General features: G+C 47.4%; 1 protein-coding gene across 2 annotated transcripts; it reads left to right on the forward strand.

Moving 5' to 3' along the window:
• Positions 1–86: 86 nt before the first annotated feature.
• Positions 87–22,671, forward strand: LOC144125946 (uncharacterized). 2 transcript variants are annotated; one of them, XM_077659776.1, is made up of 7 exons: positions 87–1,072; positions 8,535–8,687; positions 12,840–12,911; positions 14,131–14,458; positions 18,247–18,588; positions 20,588–20,869; positions 21,111–22,671. In XM_077659776.1, the coding sequence occupies exons 2-7, from the start codon at positions 8,608–8,610 to the stop codon at positions 21,948–21,950; spliced, it is 1,944 nt and encodes a 647-aa protein (XP_077515902.1). In that variant the 5' UTR covers positions 87–1,072; positions 8,535–8,607; the 3' UTR covers positions 21,951–22,671. The 2 variants fall into 2 exon arrangements, with proteins under 2 accessions (XP_077515902.1, XP_077515903.1); XM_077659777.1 differs by lacking the exon at positions 87–1,072 and adding an exon at positions 1,991–2,862.
• The last annotated feature ends 363 nt before the right edge of the window (positions 22,672–23,034 follow it).

Consider the following 23,034-nt stretch of genomic DNA (forward strand, 5'->3'; position numbering starts at 1 on the left):
ATTTTTTTTTTAAGTTCGAGACATTTTGACATTTCCAAATATTTGCAGTTCTCAGTCATCGTAGCGTCGTAATTCTGGCTACAATCGGGAATTTGCTAGGCCTGTTCGTGTATTCACGTGATGGCATCCGGAGTCGGCTCAAAAAATCGAATTAATGTCGAAGGAGATGTTTGATGGTTCGCTTAGCTTATTAGAGACGCGTATTAAAATATTAAAAATACCTAACTTGGGCCGAACCCCCCCAGCTCAGGACTATCGCCAAAATAAACGTATTTGCGAGACTGGCAATGGTGGTTGAAATCTCCGCGCAAAGAATTTCCGTACCGAATATTTTATGCGGTTAATTAGCCGTCTGACAATATGCTGTCAGGTAAAATTATTCCGCAGCGCACGAATCATATCCTAGAGACCACCATTAAGGAAAAGAAATGTTAAAAGAGCCACCGCGGAGCAGTAATTTCGGAGCGCTTAATTTATGCCTACAAGGTCAAGAGCGGAGAGCACGCACGCTCGGTGCGGAACGCGCCCCCTACGAAAGGAAACAAAAAAGCCGTCCGATCCGAGACGCGGGAGCGAAAAGCCTTCCTCTCTCCAGAATCTCTTGTCGCCGTGGGCGGCGGCCATTTTGCTGGATGTTGGCCTTGTTTTTTACTGGGCTCCGGCCGCAGCGTCTGGCCGCTAACCAGCAGTAACCAGCACAAACCTAAGAAAGCGTAACCAGTGGACCGGTCACCAGGTCGGAAGACGCTGCTGTTTCGGGCATCTAGACGTGGCCACGCACGGCGCCGGGCGATTTCTTGTGTCCGTGCGGCTGAAATAGCTGTCGCGCCGGGAACTGTCCGTCAGCGTCGAATTTTCACCGGAGCCGGCGACCCGGCGCCAACGGAACGGCACTCCGGGCATCCTCACAATCAAGTGAAAGCTGTGCTTGTGCGACATCGGAGTTGGATTTGTGCTGGCGCATGTGCCGCCGACTGCGCGACAGACCACGACTCTGACCTGGGATAACCGAGGTCGGCTAAGCCTAAATGTGTTGACTTTTGATCTGGATGCCGGCGCCGAGCAGATGGAGGTAAGCGGCCACTTTCCTGACTCCGGGGTCACCGCGGTCTAACGACGGCCGCTGCGCGATGCCGTTGCATTCAACTCTGGCTGGGCATCTGCCAGCAGTTGCTGGACCTGCGATTGCCTCTGCTGTCGGCCTAATGGAATGCCGATTTCATACTCCCAGCTTTTGAAATATTGGAGCGCTGAAGAACGTGCTTTTTAGTTCTCTTTTCTGCACTGTGGTGCTCGTTTAAAACAGCTGAGCGCTACGCTTTGCGCCGGAAAAATAAAAGCGCAAGTTGTGTGCCTGTAAATGTAGGCTGCCAGTCGTCTAAAAAAAAAATGCTCGTGATAGGCGAAACAATAGTCGGATCGCCATGTTTGTCTTTACTTGTTTTTTGTGCATGTTTGCTTTTCGGGCTCGCACGTCTCGCCGGTCCTGAGGAGGCGGCGCTAGGAGTGGGGGAGGGGCGCCGGAGGGGAAATTAGTAGTCATTGCAATTGGCGACGAGGACTTCGATCGAAAAAGACTGCCGATCGAAGACTGCGCCGGCGCCGCTGGTGCTTTCGAAATCTCGAGTTTAGTGTTTCCGTCACCGGCGGATAGCTCGCGGTCACGTCTGTGGACCGATTGTCATTCCGAGAGCGTTCCTGTGCCTAGCCGTAGTTTCTGGCCGCGTGCATTGCTTCAGGACTTAGGTGACTTAGGCGCGGTTGCAGGGATGTGAAATGAGACAGAATATGGGATTGGGTTGTACGAGGAATTATTTGCGCTCCTAATCCTTTGGTTCCCCAGTTCGCTTGCGCCTCGATGGAGAGAGGAAATAGTATACCGTGCGCTGTTGGGTGGAATTAGGTGGAATGGGTAGGTGTCGCCATCTACTCGCGCGTAGAGCGGCGCCTCCGTCGTTTTCTGATAGTGATAGGCTTGTTGAATATGTTTGTATTTGACGGCTGGAGGTGCGGGGAGGAGGGAATGAACTCGCCGGCTCCATTGGCATGGCTCGGGATATGTCTGCTTGGGAAAGGAAGGATCGGCGGCAAGCGTAGCCGAGCGGCAGCATTGTTCTCTCCCCCCCCCCCCCTTTCCGCGCCGCTTATTCCCTTTCCTTCTCGTTTCTTTTTTTTTTGTCGTTTTGTGGCTCTCTCCCTTCACGGCATCTCTTTGTTCGGTGCGATCCATGTGTTCTAAACCCAGCTGTCGGAGTTGTACGACTGCATTGAGTGTCTGTGCTAAGAGGTCCAAGCCATTGTTTTAGAGCCAACGTTACGTGTCGCTGCCGAGTCGCGCCGAGGGCGCCGTCCGTTCAGCCAAGGAACCTATGCGATCGTGTTGCGAGAGATGCTATCAAGAAACGAACTTCGCAGATTCGGGGATTAATAAAGTTATTTATTAACGACGTCGTTACGCGCATGAATCTAGCGATCTTTGCGGTGCAGATACGGCCTGCGAAACGTGCGGTATGTGAAAACGATAAAGAAAAAGCAAAAATGATTGAGCAATAAAACGAAAACAAAAATGTTCTCCCGCGGCGGCGTTGTCCATCGCCGTCGTCGCAAGGCAGCTAGGTAGCAAAGAGAAAGAAGGGGCGGCAGACGAAAACCCGAGACGGTAATTAACGAAAAGTTCGCCATTTTGAAAACGACACGGCGCGTTGAGGCATGATTGGGGTCCCGAATTGTTATTTTTTGGTCTCTTCGCTTCCATCTTTTTGAAGTTACTTTTCTAATATCGTCGTTGTGAAAGATGTGTGGTCGGCGGAGACGAGTGAACCTGCACGTCCCGGAGCGTCCGGCCGACGGAGCGCCATCCAAGTAAGCCGATGGCTGCGATGCCTTTAATTGAAAGGTCGGCTCGTCGGTTAATTGTTTTGTCGCACGAATTTTATCGGTTGTGTGTCGTTTGTCGTATGCTTGGTATGCTGTGAACTAACTTCGAGTACTTGATATGCTGTTTGACAGCGCTTGAATAGTTCGAAGCGTTGAGGCCGTCCGTCCGGCCGTTTTCTACGCCAAGTGTTCTGGCGCTGATAGAAATGACCGGTCGGGTCAGCGACCGACGATGGCTCGGCGTCTACTGTCTGACGCTGTCGGCGTTAAGAGGAAGGTTCTTTTTAACCAGAGGCAGTAGCGTTAATGCAGGAACTGGGCCCGTATGTATACGTCCGATGGCACTAGGTTTGCAATACACGCGCTGTCGGTTGTATAAAAATCATACCCATTAACACATTTCGTACTAGCGGCTCGCCGGTCTTAAGATAGCTGCATGTTACGACATCAGCATTTGTGTAACTAGTGTGCATGCGTGTCACAACGGGCGGCCGATCGGGAGTCGGCGGCCTTTCATGATTGGGTTCCTGGGATGACATTCGGCGCTATTGTGTTGCATGTCCCTAGCGCTCGCGGGCCGCCTTGAGGTCGTTTTTGTGTGGACTTCCAGTTGGTTTGCGAGGCGGTCTTGCTGCTAATGCCCGTGTTGCGGCTGCAGGGTTCGCATCTTTCCCCAACTGCGAAGATAGACAGCAGTCAGCGATAGCGGCTGTAGTGTATGTAGTACAAATTTCGAAGGCAGTGACAATTGCCCGTCGCGAAGCCAGTAGTCGCTGCGCGATACCGCGCCTTGGCGTTTCCTTGGGCGACCGCATTATTTGTCCGCCCTTTTATTTCTAGGGCGCGTCGAGCTGGTAACGCGCGGACGGTGCGAAGCGAACAGTGGTGGTCGTGTTTTTGTCTCACGGGCCGTCGCATCCACCGGCGACGTTTGCCCAACACGCTTGGGCGTAGTGCGTGACCTACAATTCGCGCAGGCGGCCGATTCGTCGCAGTTTCAGCGCCGCACGGACACGGCGGAGGCCGCTTTTGCTGCTTGAGCGAGTACGGCTCGCGCTGCTGGTTGCACTTCCGCCGCGAGTGTGTTCGAGGAGCGCGATTATTGGCGGACGCATCTCGACCAGGCAGTCTGCGCACGCGACGCTCATTACCGAGTCGACGACGCTCGAGTGCAAACATGGCGGGCATACCTTTTGGCACCTCGTTGAAGGTGATGGGGCTCGTCTGCGATCGTCGCCTGGCTGCAAAAGTACGACACGGTGATCGACGGTGGTTCCTGGGGGCATGTGCTTCAGCATGTGGCTCTGTCTGCATTTTGTCAGACTGATGTGCAATGCCCCTGTGGTGTCATCGAGTGCTTAGTCTCATCGGCACTGAAATCTGGTGATGGTCTTTAAAAGCCACATGCCAGGATTGTGAAGTGACAGGATTAAGCTGTAATGCTAGTCACCAAGAAAGACTGTTCCTTACGAGCTCTCACGAGCAGTCTTTTTGGGGATGTTGTTATCGCCAGCATGGAGCTGGCTTTACATGTTTAGTAGGTTTGGTAATTATTCACAGCGGCCTGCTGTTTTCTTTTGATGTCACACGAACATTTGTGACCAGTACGAAATTGCATTTGAGCCTCTTAACATTGTTTTACTGATGTCTTTTGTAATGGACTGCAGCCTGCAGAATTTGGTGTCTGTTGCACATTTCATGTAATATTTAATTATAATTTCTTGTACTTTGTCTCTATTAAGTTGCATGGTTTGATACAGTGCTAATTTCTTCTGACACGTCAGAGCTGCATTTAATACTGCTTAATGGGCCGTAATGAGACCAAGATCTGAAGTGTTCATGCTCTTGTTGTATTTAACACCAATATTGCTGTTTTACAGTTGAAAGTGAGATCAGTCTGGAGTGGAGATAAAATCTTGGAATAAAACTTCATAACCTGTTCTAGGGCTTCATGCAAACATCGGTGTTTCTTGTTGATCCTCCAAGGTTGTTTTGCGGCTCTTAGTGGGCATGAAATTCTTCAAAATTCACTGCTGGGACATTTATTAATTGAATCATTTACTGAATCTCGTGCAGCCTTCATTGCTATAGCTATTACAGCTCTTAGTAAACAGGTAGCCACTACTGCAATTTTTTGCTTTGTTATATCTTTTGAGGTCTCATGTGCAAAGACAAGCATTGCATTGTTTGATATGCAGGTGGATGTTGAATTTGGAGCGAGAGTGATTGGCAAGCCACGGAAAGAAAATTAATGGGTGTAATGTTAAGAGACCGGAAGCGGGCAAAGTGGGTGAGGGAACAAACACTGGTTAATGACATCCTAGTAGAAATCAAGAGGAAGAAATGGGCTTGGGCAGGGCATGTAATGCGAAGGCAAGCTAACCGCTGGTCCTTAAGGGTAACGGAGTGGATTCCTTGAGAAGGCAAGCGTAGCAAGGGGCAGCAGAAGATTAGGTGGGCAGATGAGATTAAGTTTGCAGGCATAAGGTGGGCACAGCTGGCAAAGGACAGGGTTAATTGGAGAGGCATGGGAGAGGCCTTTGCCCTGCAGTGAGTGCAGGCAGGCTGATGATGATGATGATGATGATTGGCATCGGATAACTGCAGCATTTGGAAAGTAATTTGCTTAGCTTTTTTAGTGTGCCTGTAGAAATAAAAAATGATCAAGAGGAATGCGATTAACATAAGTGATTGTTTGTTGCAGTTAACACAGGAGCCAATTATTAAGGCATAATACTCAGTAATAAAGAGGGTGCTGCAAATATACGCTCTTGTTAAGTGTGATCAAAACAGTTGCATTGGTCAGTATATGTGAACTTGGCATTCTTGGTAGCAGAAAACTCCGTTTGTTAGCTCATTAACTCATTTTTGCTTTTGTCAAGCCTTGTCATCAGTTATATTGGCAGAATGTTAGTTAAGCAGCAACACTGAGCTTGTATTTTGGCTGAATTTGCACATGAAACGATTTCTTGTAGCCAGGAGATTTTTTGGGGGTGAAAAGCTGTTGACAGACTTTTAATATTAGCAACAAAATATTTGGAACCAGAGTTTGCGGCCCGCTTTATGGCTTTCTGTTGTATCGGGATGAGAGCAATGGCCTGCCACAACCTTGAATGCTTTTGTTTCCTGAGGGTAATCATTAACTGGTTTGAAGCTGCCATTCTTGAATTGGAGTTCCGATATCATAGAAAGATGGTATGAGAGTTGGTCGACACCTATAAAGGGCAGTCAGTCATTTTCAATTCTCTTCAATGAAACATGTTATGTCCCAGCTGCTTGGAGATTGGGGAAGGTACAGAACACATATATAACAGTGTTATTACCTCCTCTTATTGCCCACATCTTCCCCATTCCTTCTGGTATGTTTAGTTTTGTTTGGACTGAACGGATTACAAATGGGCCTTCCCTTTCACCAGGCCCTGATAGTGGCCTCAAATGAAGTTATGGGCTTTCTTCTAGTGCCAGCAAGGTTGTAGCTTGCACAAGTTTACCATGGTATAACATAAAGAAATAAGCACTTTTGTGAACTTCGGGGTAAGGAACTACTGCAGCCACTTCTGCTCCAGCCTTTAGTTGGTGCCCCCGATAATAATACTCTCGGTGCTTGCCAGGTGTGACGATGTAACAAAGTTAACATTCTATGTTTGTAAGATTTCCTGCAGGTAGTAAAAAGACTTGAGCTGTAATTTGTAAGATTTCCTACAGGTAGTAAAAAGACTTGAGCTGTAATGCAGGCAAACCATGAGTGTTCGACACAGTGAGATGGTGCCATATATGGGTTGAATTTTTTCTTTCTCTCAGAACATTAAATACTGTAAGATATAAAAGTTGTATCCTGTAGTTTACTTGTGGCTGTCACTGTTGACATACTAAACCTACTTTTATAGCTGACATCATTTGCTGTATAGAGGGCATCACTATAGCAAGTTTCTAGGGCATTTTTATTTTTTGGTTTGAACAGGCAGAGAGCTCTGCAGTAATTCACATTTTCTTCAGTGTTGAAGAGAGTAGCAGTGGAAGCTTGTTGGAAATTGCACTCTCAGGTGTATATTTTTGTACTCTGCTAGTAATAATTTAATTCTTGTAGTATCTGTAAAATTAAACAGCTGCTAAATCTTAAATTGATGGTTCATTTTTAGAGGTAAGCCTTGTGCTGAGTGAAATGAAGCAACCTGAAGTATTTATTCTTGGGGGACAGCCTGTATTGCTCAATTTGTGCTGTGCCTGACTTGGAGAAATCACGTTGGGACCTGTAGTGCATTGAAATTGTAGCCCTGAGAAGCTGGCCCCAGTTTGCTCATCAGACACTTTGTGCAGTCATATTCTGAGGCACTGTTTGTAGCTTGCAGCAACTCGATTGCTTTTTGCATTGCTACTGTATAGAGGTATCCAGAGGGCAGGTTGAAGTTGGTCTGATGTGATAACTACCTTGTTCTAGTCATAATGACTCCATTTTCATGAAAAAGGGAGCTGTTAAAAGCTGGAAAAGATCTGAAAAATGAAATGCAGGTATTGCCACCGTCAGCCATTTCCGCAAGCAAACAGCAGTATCACTGGGAGTTTTGCGAGGACAGATCTCAGAGGCCAGGCTATGCCACCATCCACCCTCAGGCGATGATCGTGGAGTCCCTTTGGTGTTGGTCATGAGTTTGAATTGAGCAGTGGGAAAATTTTTTGATTGTTTCCTATGCAATAAATACGTCTTTAGCTGCTGAACAGCCGCCGCGGTGGCTTGGTGGTTATGGCGCTTGGCTGCTTACCCGAAAGATGCGGGTTCGATCCCGGCCACGGCGGTCACATTTCGATGGAGGCTAAATTCTAGAGGCCCGTGTGCTGTGCGATGTCAGTGCACATTAAAGAACTTCAAGTTGTTAAAATTGTCCAGAGCCCTCCACTTTGGGCTCTACTTTGGTACTGATCAGGAGTACCCGGGTTCAAACCCGACCGCGGCGGCTGCGTTTTTATGGAGACAAAACGCTAAGGCGCCCGTGTGCTGTGCGATGTCAGTGCACGTTAAAGATCTCCAGGTAGTCGGAAATTATTCTTAAGTCCTCCACTGCGGCACTTCTTTCTTTCACACCCTCCTTTATCCCTTCCCTTACAGCATGGTTCAGGTGTCCACCAAGATGTGAGACAGATACTGTGCCATTTCCTTTCCCCAAAAAAACCAAACAACCAAAACCGACCCTCCACTTTTGTGTTCCTCATAGCTTGAGTCGCTTTGGGGCCTTATACCCTCATAAATCATAAACCATTTAGCTGCTGAACAACATCAACATAGCCAGGAAAGAGCCACAGAGTCAATTTTTACTGAGAACAAAATGGATGGAGTTGTCGGAATTCATTCAAAATGTTGTTGGTTCGCAGACAATTTTAGCTTTACTTGCAACACAGGGGTTGCAAGCTGTTGAATTGGGAGTTCTGTCAATGTGCCGCCCAGCGCTTAGTGTTATAGCCAATGTGCAACGAGCGGCAGTGTCCTACATGCTTGTGTGTGCTCCAATAGCTTAAATTGGCTTACCTGCCATCAGCTGTGAAAACGTTCTTGTATTAAGAGCCTAAAGTGGTGCAGGCAGTCAGAAGGTGTTCAATGATTGCTGCCTTGTGTCAGTCACGTGAGACTTGTAACTGCATGTGTATGGTTTTGTGTTCTGCAGAGTATCTGTGGTGGCCTGGCTACAACTGTTCACTGGTAGGAAGAGCAGCTGCGGCTTCCATTAGGCCATAACCATGGAGACCAACCCATTTTTTCGAGGCATCCTGGGCCAGGCGCTTCCCCGACCACTTTTGAGGGCACCTCCCGAGCCAAGGTGAGGCGTGCATTTTGCTGGCTTGACATCTTCCATTTGTTGTAGCGTTGTGTGTTCCTTTTCAAATTACATGTGCAGGAAGTTTTCCATAACTGAAAATTAAAGTCAGTGCTGCTTGTGTCATTGTGGCATACTTTTGCTAGAGTGCAGTTCAACATTTGTGAGAATCTGTAGTAGTTAGTTCTGTTACCTTTGTCAGATCACTGTGAAGGAAGTACTTGCAAGTGTTTTGATGCATCACCTGTGATTCCATACAAGGGCTTCCAAGTGCTTGCTTATTGGCTTTTCAGGAGCATGTGTATCAAGAGTAAAGTCAAATTAACATTTATTGTCTTCCTGATGGCTTACTCTGCTATGGCTGTAGCTCTTGCATGACTGCTGGTTGAGGTCAGTTGCATTTGTAACCAGCAGCATCTGAAATACACAGTGGGCTCTTGTCAAATAAAACTGAACAGATGCTTTGGCACCATCAACATCAAGTATATTAGTAAAAAGGCTCCCCTGAACTCAAACTCTGCATGTTTTGAACAAATTTTTGGTCGCCTTCAAGTTATAACTATCAAGAGTCGACTACTTTAGTCTTAGCTTATGTTGCAAGCAAGTGTGCATTCATGCCTATCAGCTGGAGCTGTCATCTGCAATATCTTCGAATCTTATCTTTCAGATTGTTTGTGCAGTGGAAAAAGATTGTTTCCCAGACTAGCGCCCTCAGCGCTGTTGCTGTTGTTCGCAGTGGGGATGCATCTCTATGCACAACTTATACTTGGACAGATAAACAGGAGGTGGCCACGTTAAGGAAGAAGCAGTAGTGCAGAGTAACCTGTAGCATTAATATTGCATTAAAGTTGCTATCCTCTTACTCGTTATTGTAAATTTGTTTTGTCAACCAATCCGCTTAGTCACAGAAAATTTTATGTTCAACAAGCAATGGATCAACTGTAGCATTAAATGGCATCCATGCTGGTGTCGCGAGAGGCAGCATACAATTTGCTGCTAGGTCAGCAAGGTGTTTCAAGTGTAGAAATGCGTGCATAAGCAGCATTGAAAGTTACAGCTCGTTGATGAAAGCCTGTGCTAGCAGGCTTCAGGGCAGAGTATTACAGAGGGGTTTAGGTATTGTGCACCAGAAGCAACAAAATAGCACAAAGACTTTGGAAAGATCTGCGCACAGTGCTGACGTTGAAAGAAAAAGCAACGCCGAGCAAAAGTTGTTAAAAACTTCAACAAGGCTTCTGTGCGGAAGCCGAAATGTCAACAACCTTTGGTCTGTGTTGTTTTTTCTTTTGACATGAACCTGTTACCCTACCAGACGAAACGTCGTCAAACCTTAGATTTCACAGCGCTGATGTACCATGTGTTTCAGTGAGTACATTTAAAAATTCCTAGAGATAGGGTAGTAGAAAAAAGAGATGGAAAAATCTTCAGGAACAAACCAGCAGTAGCAGCAGTGCATGTAAGTTGTTTTATTCCCAGGAATTAGCTAGTAATTAACAAAATTTAAAATGAGTTTTTAATTAGCACAGTCATGTACTTAGTGCCAATGGCGAGTTGTAGCCATGGACAGGTAGATGCTAATCATTTTTTGAAACAGAGAAAGTCATTCTTTAAAGCACTGCAGAGCAAGGAAACCCGGTGCTTTTTCCTTCTCTCAAAACGAAAACGAGCGCACGAGGCATGCAGGAAATTGTGTTCACACAGTGTCTGCTAGTGATGTGCAGCAGTGCCTGCGGTACCAAGTTCAAACTGCCTGCGCTATTGTACCACGGAATGCACATTTAATTTGGTTCATTACTTGGTTTGTTAATGGTCATCGCCAATTATATTGTCATTATTGAGAGCATCGAAGCAGAAGAAATTGGATGCTGCAGTATAATTTCTCACGGGGATCGAGTTGAGTGCCGTAGGCATTTTGTCAAGTCACCAGTGAATATTGCACTTGCACCGAACTTCCCGTATGCCTCATGGGCTTAGTTTCGGTTTTGTTTAGGAAAAAAGCTCCGGATTTCATCACGTTGCAGTGTTTTCGAGAACTGCTGTTTCCTTTAAAACTTGATCTGATGTCTTGTTTGTGGCTCTCATTATCACCATTGGCACTAACCACCAGACTGTGTTAATTAATAAGGTCATCAGTGATTTTGTTAGCTAGCTAAATATATAAATTTCTTAAAGTAGCTGACATCAGTCACAGCTGACCGTTAGTTTCTGAAAAGATTTTCTTTGTACCTTATTTCTAGGAATTTTTTTTATGTTGATTAAAGGTCCCTAAGGTGGAGAGAGTGGAATAGAGCAATCGAATTGCAGTGGAAGAGAGAAGGTAGTTGTAGTCATGTCACATGCATGCAATAAATAAATCCAGAAAGATCTTGATATTTCTTGGAATAAAGGCTTACCTTATGTCTGTGATCTATGTTAGGTGAAACATACGAAGGACAAATAAGTGATCTATAATGCATGAACTCAGGATGAAATATATTGTGAAAAAAAGCCCGTGTGCAATTTTGCGTTACGACACAAATGATGTTAGGCCAAAACTACATTTTTTAGTTGTTATACTTGATGTATACTAATATAAAAAGTAAAGCATGCTGTTTTTTTTTTTTCTGGATTATTTTTATTTGGTTAATAAGGGTTTAACACTTGTTAATAAGGGTTTAACCAGATTGATGATGCATATTCTAGCTGTGAACTTATAGTTGTGGCATTAATAGGCTTGATGTTAATTGAGCCTACATGAAAGCCAAGTTCCAGATATCTGAATATGTTAATGGCATACCAAGTGGGTGCATGTGTTCCACTTAGGGTTAGGGGTGATATCGCAGTTAACATACTAAACCTGCAAAAGGGGCCATCTATGGGAGGTGCCGTGAATGAGGGCCATACATATAAATTTCGGCCGACTGTGGTTTTGTGGCGTGTACGGGCATGGCATAGCACATTGGCTTTTTTTTTTTACCCCATCAAGATTTTGAGGCTACAGCCGGGGTTCGACCTCGCAGCCTCATACATAGCATCAGGCCCCGTGCCACTGCCACAGCTTAGAGGTGATCTGAACGCCTTATTTGTTACATAAGACTCAAGTAAGACACACTAAATGTATATGTGAGAAATTCGTTGTTTTCCACCTGTTTTCATTCAGTATGATGTACCACATTTTGCACTATGAAAAGATAGCATTTATATTGGTCTGAATGCAATCATCAGTGAGTAAACATAAATTAGTTACTTTCTACTTGCTTCACTAAGTTCCAACTAGCCTAGCAACATGCCTTACTGTACTCACTGAGTTCAAATCTGCTGTATCCTTGTTAACTTTGAATTGGAAGAGCCATGTAAATGCAAATTTTTCTGGAAAGTAAAACATTTGGTTATCCAAGCTTCTAGAATTCTGGTAAGCCCAAGGACATCGGCTCCATCCCGGCTGCAGCAGCTGCATTTTTGTGAAGGAGAAACTCAAAAGACACTCGTGTGCTCTGTGGTGTCAGTGTATGTTAAAGAGCCTCAGGTGGTTGAAATTTATCCGGAGCCCATCACTATGGTGCCTCTTTCTCTCTCTCCCTTCTTTCACTTTCTCCTTCATCCCTTGCCTCACCGCACAGTTGGGGTGTCCACCAAAAAATGACAGTTACTGCATCAATACTTTTCTCAAAGCCAATTTTCATTTTCGTTGTCTCGAATTCACTTGTAGCCGACATGGGCACTGTGAGGTTACTTGGTTCAATTTGATTTTCCACCACTGCAGTCAATCATTGCTTGCTTGAAGAGAACAACTCTTCCAGGGATTATTGTTGAACCTTGGCTCAGGCTAAAGTGAAACTCAGGCCCACACTGCAGTGCAAGAGCAGCAGAGGGCATTTGCCGGTAGTTTAGGCTGCTGCTTTTGTCGGGAAGGAGGAAAGCGGATGACATTTCAGACAAGTTGCTTCTGGGGATGTGGTTTTAGTAGTGGCAGATCACCCTGGACTTGAGGAGGAAAAGGGGCAGAATGAGAGAGGTGATGTTAAGCTGCCCGGAATTCTTGCTACGGGCTCTTATAACGTTCTCTCTAGAAATAACCTTTTCATAGAGCAGTGATATAGTCTGCATATAGTTGACGTTTTTGTGCCCACTTTCAACGGATGCTAAGACTATGTGTGACATGCTTTGTTGCTGCAGGAGACGCCATGAGCGACCTGAACCATCTTCCATTGCCTTGGACACGATGGAAGTGGAAGATCTTTCTATAAAGTAAGTTTTTGGGGCTAGGAATGCATAAGAGACACATTATATCACTTCTGTGCCCGTCATTCATTCTTTTAAGCTCTGTACCTTTTCGGTATTCAGTGATTGCTTCCACCTCCTCCTAACCAGCCCAATGTGGGGGGGGGGGAGTTTCTGTATCTGGATGGGGAAACCACCTGTGAAGATGCTGAGCTCATAGAAAGAGAATGCTCCCTAATGAGAATGGATTCTAGCCAGCATGTAAAAGTGAAAACTGCCAACATGCCACTCTCATAATAAAGAAGGGGGTTTTGGAGATGGAGGTGGTAGCAAAAAGTAGTTTTAAAAAAATGGAAATTGACCTCATGAAACTAAGCTTGAGATTGCTTTTTATTTATTCACTTGTCTGCACACTGGTGTTGAAAGTCGGTCAGTATAAGGTTAGTTGTTTCTGTTCTTTGGGCTTTCCGCTGAACCATGACCCATTGTTATTTAATCCGTATTTGTTTGGTTGTTGCGTTTCTTTAGTTTTGACCATACTGACTGCCCTTTCACAGTCAAGTTTTTTTTTTTGTGTATGCTGTTTGTTCATAAATCAATGTGTTGCTTACAGTAACTGATAGGAGGTCATGGTACAACCTCTGCTTAGGTAGTGTTCACAATGACGTCGCACAGGCGGTGGTGGCTCAGGTAGTGCTGGCAACCATGCTGGCCGCCTCGTCCATCATGTTGATGGATCAAGCGGTGTGAACTCCTTTGAATGTGAACTGAATTGGTATCCTAGACATTCAGCATGAGTCAGCCAGGCACATCATACCTTGGTGACTACACGCAAGGCTTGGATGCAGTAGCAAGGAAGCGATATGAAGGAAAGGTAGCCCTTTGTGGCGGCATTGACTCTTTTTTGCTGACGAAAGATTGAGTTGTTTTTGGTTATGAAAGATTGACTGTTCATCTTGTGCCAAAGGTTGAAATGTCTGATATCAAGGACTACTTGGTGCACACAACTAGCTATGTGAAGCATGGACAACGGAAAGCAAATAAATTCCTGGACGCACATAACTATCAATGAGTGGCTTCGTCCAAGATCCGCAGCTCAAGAGGATTGGCACAAAATGCTCACTGCGCACATTGTAGTGTGTTGTTTTTACATTGATTTTGGCTCGGTAGAGTTGCCGAAGCCATTTCGCGCGACGCTTCACTGACAGCCAAAGTGACCCTGCTGCATTATGCACAAACTACGCAGGAAGGAACCAGTGCCGGCAGTGGCCCCTGTGCCCGTGGCTCCATCGCCAGAGGTGGTGCGCAGCTCGGGGGGGAGGCGCAAGGCAGGCCTTGGTCCCCAGCGCCTTGGCCCTGATGACATCATTGTGCTGTCAGACGAGGAGAGTGGCCGCCTCAATGGGCATCGCCTGGTCAACGGGGCCACAGGCAGCAGTGGCTGGCAGCTGCAGCAACCACAGCCGCCGCAGCCGCCGCTGTCTCAGCAGGAGCTGGCTGCCCGTCGGGCTCTGGTGCGAAGCCTGCGCCAGGAGCTGCGCAACGAGGAGATGAAGCTGGTGCTGTTAAAGAAGGTCAGTTAGTGCCTGTGTCCCTCGGTGGATGATGCTCTGCATACAGTCAAACCGGGTCACTTTTAACAAGATTGAAGTGCCAAGAAAATATCATTGTTATAACCGAATCATGCCAGGAAAAAAAAGATGGAAAATTTCAAAGCATTTAATGACAGGAACGTGGTTAAACCGTTCATTTCTTCACAGGAAAAAGTCTGGTGGCTCAGTGGTTAGGGCGCTCGGCTACTGATCCGGAGTTCCTGGGTTCGAACCCGACCGTGGCGGGTGCGTTTTTATGGAGGCAAAATGCTAAGGTGCCCGTGTGCTGTGCGGTGTGAGTGCACGTTAAAGATCCCCAGGTGGTCGAAATTATTCCGGAGCCCTCCACTATGGCACCTCTTTCTTCCTTTCTTCTTTCACTCCCTCCTTTATCCCTTCCCTTAGGGCGCGGTTCAGGTGTCCAATGATATATGAGACAGATACTGCTCAATTTCCTTCCCCCCCAAAACCAATTATTAAAAGTCTGCAATCAGCTTTAACTGCTTCATAGCAATGTTATCACATCTCCCTTGGGCATCTAACTGCTGGACGTAGGCGAGGGGGGGGGGGGGGGGGGGTGGGGGGGGGGGGGGGGGTCTTTAGCAAAAATGAAGTCCTGGAGGGACTTGATATGTAAGGCCTCTTGATCCTACATGACTTGCATAGGTTCCTGTCCGTCGTCGTCATTTACTCTGGCGACAGCTGCAACTCCGGGGAGCTCTTCGTTTGTCAAAACTGCATCGTTACAGTGCAAGAATCCTAGAGTCCAACACAACCGTCATCACCGATCACCAATGGCCACGCTGTCGTAACTGCATTAGCGAGAGCTTTGTGAGCCTCCTCATCACAGGCATCACAAGCAAAGCCCCATTTCTGAAGCAGTTCTTTACAGGAAATGCGAGGATCTTGCAGGACCAAGGGAATGGTGACAGCCTGCAGGAGAGAAAATGTGCTAGCAATGCATGTACGCACTTCACTAACTGATGCTAGTATGTACGGCACATGTGGCTAATGTAGTAACGCAGCAGCTCACCTGCCGTCAGGACACATCGGGCACGTGCAATCCGCGAAGCGGGCAATGTGGCCAAGTTAGCTGAGTAGGGAATGTTGGGGCAGCACACGCACTCGCTGCCAGCCGCACATTTTCTGTGAGCAGTGCACCCTCGGAAACATTAATAATGCACTGCCTATCTATTTCTCGTAACAAAAGACCCCCCTACATTTTTCTCCTTTACCTCACTGCAAGCTACCCGTGTGACATGCGCACAAGAAATAACAATAAGGTCTCAAGTCCTTAAGTTCCTTATTTTCCGAGTTGGCGCTACTTGTCCAGTTTTAATGTCATTGTACAAGGTCATGATGACAACGCCTACAAGGCAGTCAGAAAATATAATTTAACAGTATGTTGTGTTGGGCAAGTTGGAAGTGATTCAGATTGTGGACCAGTGCAAAACGAACAACGGACTTATAAAAGAGAAGACGACACGGGCACCCGTGTCGTCTTCTTTTTTTAGGTCTGTTGTCCGTTTTGCGCTGGTCCACAATATGCAACCAGAAATTTTACCACAATATAAACAGCGCTAATGAACACAATATCTTGGCAGAGTTGTCCAAATGTAATATAAAAATTATTTTACAGACAATGCTGCTGTTCTTGCTTGACAAGTCAAGAAAGTAGCCATAAACTCGCTTGCGAGCGCATAAGCCGAGAGTATCTGTGAGAAGTGTTGTCAAAAATGGCGGCATTCGCAGCGAAAATGTAGTAGAAGTGCCTCATGTGATTGAAACTTGTGAATAAACCATTTGCTACTTGATAGGAAGTTGGGGCTGACAAAGTTGCATGCTTTTCTGCATTCAGAATTGAGACGAGAGTGTGCATTGCTTGGGCGAATGAGTTGTGGCGAACTTGGTCGAGTGGCAGTAAGGTTATTGCCACTAAATTTGTCTGTGTGGCACCACATGAATGCCATTAAAACTTCAGGCAGTAAACAGTTACTGGCATTAAGTTTGCCAATGTGCCACGAGTACATATAAGGGCCGTACCCTGTTTTCCTGAAGGAAATAGTAGAAAAAAAATTGTAGGGCTACGATAGCATTAATGGGTTAATGGCCATGTATGAAGAATTGCTCATTATTTTCTTCACATTCATAGATTGCTGGGTGTCCTGATACCACTCTTGGCATAGTGGCGCAGTGGTCAATCAATGCGCCTCTGCCATGTGGTGGCTAGTGCTGCCACCGGTGGGGCTTGTGAGACCCAGGTTGCTTTTCCTGAGCAACTTCTCTCGACCAATCATTAATTTAACTGTCACCTGCCACGGTGGTCAGCTTGATCACAATCCAGTGGCAGGTTGCAATGACGCCACAAGGTCACGTGACCTGGATGGCCCATCTAGGTTACCAGAGCGGCCATTTGCTCTGGCCTCTCCTGCGCGGCTTCTGACCAAACCTTGATGCCGCCCACGCTCGACAATTTTTCCAACATAGGGGTACGCTCTCACGTTAAAAGGGCCATTGTAAGGGCTGCACCCAACCTTTCCACGAGCCACGTGGGAAGAGACCTCGAAATGCGCGCACGCAGGAGCTGAAAATAACGCCTTGGGAACTATTTTTGAAAGCGAATGCACTTGGAACAAGCATGCAAGGCTTGCGAGTAGTGCTTTTTATTGACCTTTGAGCCATTTGTTTGAGGGCCTTCTTTGAGAAGTACCGTATTTACTACTCGCGTAATGAACCCACCGCCACAAGATTTCCTGCCGGGGTGGCGCGCTTGGTGAACTCGGCTGCGTGCCAAGGCACTGTGTGCCCTTGGCAGGAACGCCGGCGATGTTGGCTTGATAGGCGCACTGCTGCATGTCTGGCTTTGCCAGTGTATGCTTAGAAAGCCAGTGAGCGCTTGAGCATCACAGAGGAGTGTAGCAGTTCACACCGAAATGCTATAGAACATCCTTTACACTGAAATGCTATGGAATGGAAGCAGTGGGACATTGAGATCCTCGAGCAATGTGAGCTCAAGATTGCGAGCGAAAATGCCTAACCCGTCTCAAATCGTAGCTAGCACTTAAACATTTGCTTTACACACTTGTAACTGTCCTGCAATTTTCTTTAACCTCGTTTAAAAAACATGCACCTCACCTTCAGAGTCGGTGTTCTGCATGTTTGCTTTATCTTGCAGCGATTGGCCGGCGTTGTCAACTGTAAAAATCATCAGTAGCAAACATCTATCAAGGCAAAAAAAAAAATAATAAAGTCTGTCTGTAGTGAATCTTCCCCCCAAATTGATGTCAACTTTCTGGGAAAAAAATAGTGGGTTCGTTACTTGAGTAAATACGGTATTTGCTGCTTCAGTCGATTGCAACCAGCTGAAGCAATGTAGATGGCTTCACTGCCATACATGCCCTGCACATGCCCTGCCTTGAAGAGGAAACTGCGGAGTTGATGTATTCCCAAATTGGGCACCCTGAGTTGCAAGTCTACCTTCCATCTCTGATGCTGCACATGCCACTTGTTAATGCCCCTCAGACAAGTCATTTTGAAAGGACATGGTGTGTCAGTGATTCCTGCATGCTACAGTTTATGTTATGTGTGATGCAGATATATTTGCAAAAACACGCATGCACGTTGAAAATGCCCCTCAGGCAAGTGATTCTGAAAGGACACAGTGTGTCAGTGATGCCTGCACGCTACAGTTTACATTGTGTGTTATGCAGATTGATTTGCCAAAACACACCTGCATGTCGAAATCCTGACTGATGTGAATCATGGCGCAGGTGCGTCAGAGCCAGCTGCTGCAGCGAGCGGAGCCTGCACGACCTGCACCGCCAGTGCCACCTCAGAGTATGCCGTCAGCAAGAGCATCGACAGTGGTGCCAACAGCAGCGCCTCCTCTCGCTCCACCACCTCGCAGTGCACCAACTGTGGTGGCCAACCCAGGCCACAGCCTTGGAGCTTCGGGCAAGATGGCTTTGAGCAACCACCACCATCACCACCACCACCACCACCATCATCACCATCACCACCAGCAGCAGCAGCCGCCGCCTCCGCAGCCACAGCAGCCACACCAAGGGTCCAACAGCAGGGGCACACCTGACCTGGTGGGTGTCAATGCCAGGGTGAGTACAGCTGTGTGGCTTTCTCCGGTTATCTACTTCCTCCTCTACAGTCACCGACCAATTTTTCGGACTCGAAGGGACCTGAAAAATGGTCCGAATAATCGAACAGTCCGAAAAATTCGTGAAATACAAAAAAAATCACTTTATTGAGATGAAATCTGCTTAAAAATGTCGCCGATTTTACCTTGCGGAAAATTTCTCTTGCTGGCGACGATTTGCACCTGTATTTGGGCCAAAGTCGCGCTTTCACTACACGCTAGACAGCAAGGTTACCGCATTTAGTTGGAATACTTCCCACGCTTCTTTGACGGACCCGGGGGGGTTATGTTGTCCACAACCCGAGTGTGCACCACACCGCTCGTCAAACACATGCAAAGATAAGGCACTTTTCGTTCAAAGCAGCGGAACCGCCGGATGCAATCACAAAACGGCGAACGGATGTAACTTCGTGAAGACTGAGCGCCACTCGATTGACGCGGTCAGAGAAACCCATGTGACGAAGCGACGAATGTATGAGACCCGCCGCGGTGGCTCAGTGGTTAGGTCTTTCGGCTACTGATCCGGAGTACCCGGGTTGGAACCCGACCGCGGTGGCCGCATTTCGATGGAGGCGAAACGCAAAGGCGCCCGTGTGCTGTGCGATGTCAGTGCACGTTAAAGATCCCCAGGTGGCCGAAATTATTCCGGAGCCCTCCACTGCGGCACCTCTTTCTTCTCTCTCCCTATTTTATCCCTTCCCGCTGAGATGTGAGATAGCTCCTTAACAATTTCCTTCCCCCTACAACCAATTAATTTTCAACGTATGGGACAAGCGATAACTGTCCGCGACAACTTCGGCGACAAAAGCAATTTGACAGCCATGACAATCCGGCTGCCACCAGAGATCGCAGGGACCTCTACTGGCAACTATGAGGTACCGAAAGTAGTTCAAGCCAATCCAACTGCAGCGTAAATCCACCTCAATTCAAGACGGCGCCTTTTGCGCCGGCGAAAAGACGATAAGGTGGCCAATTTTGGCCCACAGGCGACTGAAATTAGTCCGAAAAGTCGAACATTCGGACTTTTGAAGTCCGAAATATCCGTCGCGAATATGTATGCGCTTCTATGGGGTGACTGACAGTGCCTCATGGAGGTCCGAAATATCGTTGAACTGTTATGGGTATACAGCAGATCTTTGTGCAGCTCTTGATTGCTCTAACCTCTGCTGGGACGTGAAGGGCAAGGAAAGCCAGTAGCTGGAGAGCAGCTTTTTTGCGCAGATATTTCCTACTGAACGAGAATGTTTTGAATTGCTCCGGTCATGAAGAGCTCATTCGGTTCTGCTTTGCATTGGTGCAAAGAACAAGACTCATGTATACACAGAGCATTTTGTTGCAGCAATGAGACTTATTGCTATTATTTTTTTACATTGCCTATTCTAGTTGTGTCCTCTACATTGCTGTGGTGCTGTTTATTTTTGTAGCAAGAAAGGGAGAAAAAATAATTGTGAGCATTAAAATAGAACCCCGCTGTTATTTTCCCTGGTGCTGCATTTTCCTGGCTGGTAGGTTTTCATGAGCAGTTCCCGTTTAAGCTCCTATTGAAACCCATGCAATACAGACTCAGCCGTACGAAGCAGCTGTGACATGCGAACCTTGATGGTGTTAACAACGGCACCAAAAGCCAAGAATGGCGGCCGTCCTAGTGGCGCCACTTGTCGTGGACAGAGCAAACTACTCTTTGTAAACTGTCTAAAAAGATGAAATTGCATGTGTTTGTCAAAAATATGTCGGCACATTTCGATATAGCCGATAATTCTTAATATCCGTGTTCGATATATCGAAGTTTGACTGTACTGCATTCAGTGATTGCATTTATCACAGGCTTTGTTTCCAGTGGCTTTGATGACACTTAACTACTGATGCAGTGGCCATATTATTATTTGCTCATTGAATGTGGTTGGAACTTTGCATTGAAACCAAGCAATACCTACTGCAACCAAGTGTATTATTGTTTGCAGCTTCGCAACCAGGGCCCATCTCCAAGTGGTGTACTCCAAGGGAGTCTCAGTTCGGGAGCTGCACTGCGGGCCAGCAGCAACGCTGCAGCGAATCTGGGGCAGCTGCAGCAGAATGTGCTCAGATTGCCTGCCAGCGCAGCCACTGCTGCAGGCATCAACAACTTAGCTGGCTCGCTGTCTCGAACAGGCCCTCATGGCTCGCAGCACTTCACCAGCAACCACTCAGCACCAGGTGCTGCCCATCAGGTTGCCAGCACAGCCAGCCAGCCCCCCCAGTCTCAGGTATGATATTGCTGATTTCAATCATCCTCTTTGCCCTGGTGTCTGAAGTGTGGGAGGAATTTCTTTGACCAGAATTATCGGCAAGGAAAAAGGCATTGCAGTGCACCATTAGGGTGGCTTTTCATGTGCCAAATACAGGCCCCGCGAGTAGAGTATACTGAATGTTCAAAAATGAGCGTCAGGGATTCTGTTTGGTGCCTTTGTTGGGGATGAAAAATTAAGACAACTGTTCTGCTTGCAGGGAACACCACCCAGCTTGACTCCTGCCACTGATAACCAGAGCCCTGCACAACGCCAAGCTGCAGCAAAGTTGGCTCTTCGCAAGCAGCTAGAAAAGACATTGCTCCAGATTCCACCGCCCAAGCCTCCTCCACCGGAGATGCACTTCGTGCCCAACGCCAGCAGCCCCGAGTTCGTATATCTGCTGGGACTGGAGACCGTTGTGGGTTTCCTAACGGACGGAGAAGCCAGCTCCCGTGCTGCGCCCCCGGAGCCATTTGCCTGCAGTCAGTGCGGCCTGGACTTCACACCTGTGTGGAAGTGGCAAGACACTCGACGCGCTGGGAGACCATCGGTCATCTGCGAGGCCTGCGTCACTTCCAACCTGAAGAAGGCACTCAAAGCAGAGCACACGCACCGTCTCAAGACTGCCTTTGTCAAAGCCCTCCAACAGGAGCAGGAGATCGAGCAGCGTCTGGCGAGCGGTGCCGCGCCGTCGCCACCTCCATCTTCGACTCCACCACCTGCTGCGCACTCGCCACGCCTGGGCTCAGCAGCTGGTGCCGGTGGCTTCCTTCCTAAGCTTAGTGCCCAGCAACTGCTCCAGGCACAGCAGCTACAGCAACAGCTGGCTGCACTGCCTGGGGCCCAACACCAGGCGGGTGGCGGGGGCCCTCAGCCAGCCCATGTGCTGCCCTTTGGACCCCTTCTGGCCGCCTACTCGTATCAGATGCTGAGCGCTGCCAGTGCGGCAGGAGCGCCGGGAAAGCTGCCGCCCGCGCCTGATCTCCACCGGCAGTACCTGCTAGACATGATCCCACCACGCTCGATGGCTCAGGGCTCGCTCAACTGGAAGACGTGATGACTCTGCCCCTGCAGTTAATGGGAAATGACGTTACCTGTCTGGCAGCACCTCTGAAACATGTCGGTGGCGCTCTTTTTGAGGCACTGCGTGGTAGCTGCAGCAGTAGATCAGTAGAGATGTTGCAGCAGCGGTGGGTCAGAGGTGCACAGACTGTAGTACTGCGGTTGTGCCCCTTCTGTAGTCTGCTGCCTAACTGGGCCCACAGTGCGGAGTTTTTCTGTGCGCCGGGCAAGGCAGCCCTGGTGTGTGTTGCCAGAACAGGAACACTTTTCACACATGTTCACTGGAAAGACTGGAGCAAGGAGGACCTCTTGCATATTTGTCAGTGCAAGCATGCACGCGTTGAGGACTTTTATTGCCTGGTTTCTTATTGTCCGTGAAGGCAGTATTTAAGCTCTCTAAGTTTTTTTCCCCCCCTTTCTCTTCCGACCTTCCCTCTCTTCACATTTCTTTCTCCATATGTGTGCGAGTATATATGTGTGTGTGTGTGTGCGTGCGTGCTTGGGCACGCACGTGCGTTGCAGTCTTCATGTCCGCACTTGCAGTGATGGGACGCTACAGTGCTGCGAGTGTTGCTTTGTTTTTGTTGTCACCACGCAAAATACCCGGAGTTGGGGCTGTGGAAACCAGTTAGCCTGGGACTAAGGATTTTGTAAACGGAGATTCTGGATAACAGCTTCAATAAAGGGTGATCCAGTGGAGGGTAACCCTCCAAAAATTTTGTGGTTGCATGTCTCATTGCTTATATTACAGAAGAGTTGAATATTGTTGTTTTGCTAGTGATTGACTGCACATCATAACATTTTTAAAGAGTTACGAGAAAAACATTTTGGTTCTTGGTTCAAGTTATTCCTGTTGTAGTGGTGCAAGTGCATTCAGCTGGCACATGGTGCAAAAAATTTCTAGTGGTAACATCAGAATTGCTTAAGGATGTGATTACTCATTAGCATCCGTCCTCGTGCAGCCATACGGCTTCAAAGGAAACGTTCACAGAAACTTCGTAGTTTAAGAAATAATTTTCTTGTTCTGGTGTTCGAACCAGAGATCACCACCTCACCGGAGCAGTCATTCTATCAACTGA

This window comes from Amblyomma americanum, chromosome 3 (genome assembly GCF_052857255.1).
Source record: "Amblyomma americanum isolate KBUSLIRL-KWMA chromosome 3, ASM5285725v1, whole genome shotgun sequence".
In the NCBI taxonomy this organism is placed as follows: Eukaryota; Metazoa; Arthropoda; class Arachnida; order Ixodida; family Ixodidae; genus Amblyomma; species Amblyomma americanum.

Bases quoted from the DNA above. Each gene is read 5' to 3' on its own strand.
- LOC144125946 (XM_077659776.1), top strand. From the start codon at position 8,608: ATGGAGACCAACCCATTTTTTCGAGGCATCCTGGGCCAGGCGCTTCCC. The intron at 8,688-12,839 runs GTGAGGCGTGCA...TTGTTGCTGCAG, and splicing joins AGGGCACCTCCCGAGCCAAG to GAGACGCCATGAGCGACCTG. The intron at 14,459-18,246 runs GTCAGTTAGTGC...ATCATGGCGCAG, and splicing joins AGCTGGTGCTGTTAAAGAAG to GTGCGTCAGAGCCAGCTGCT.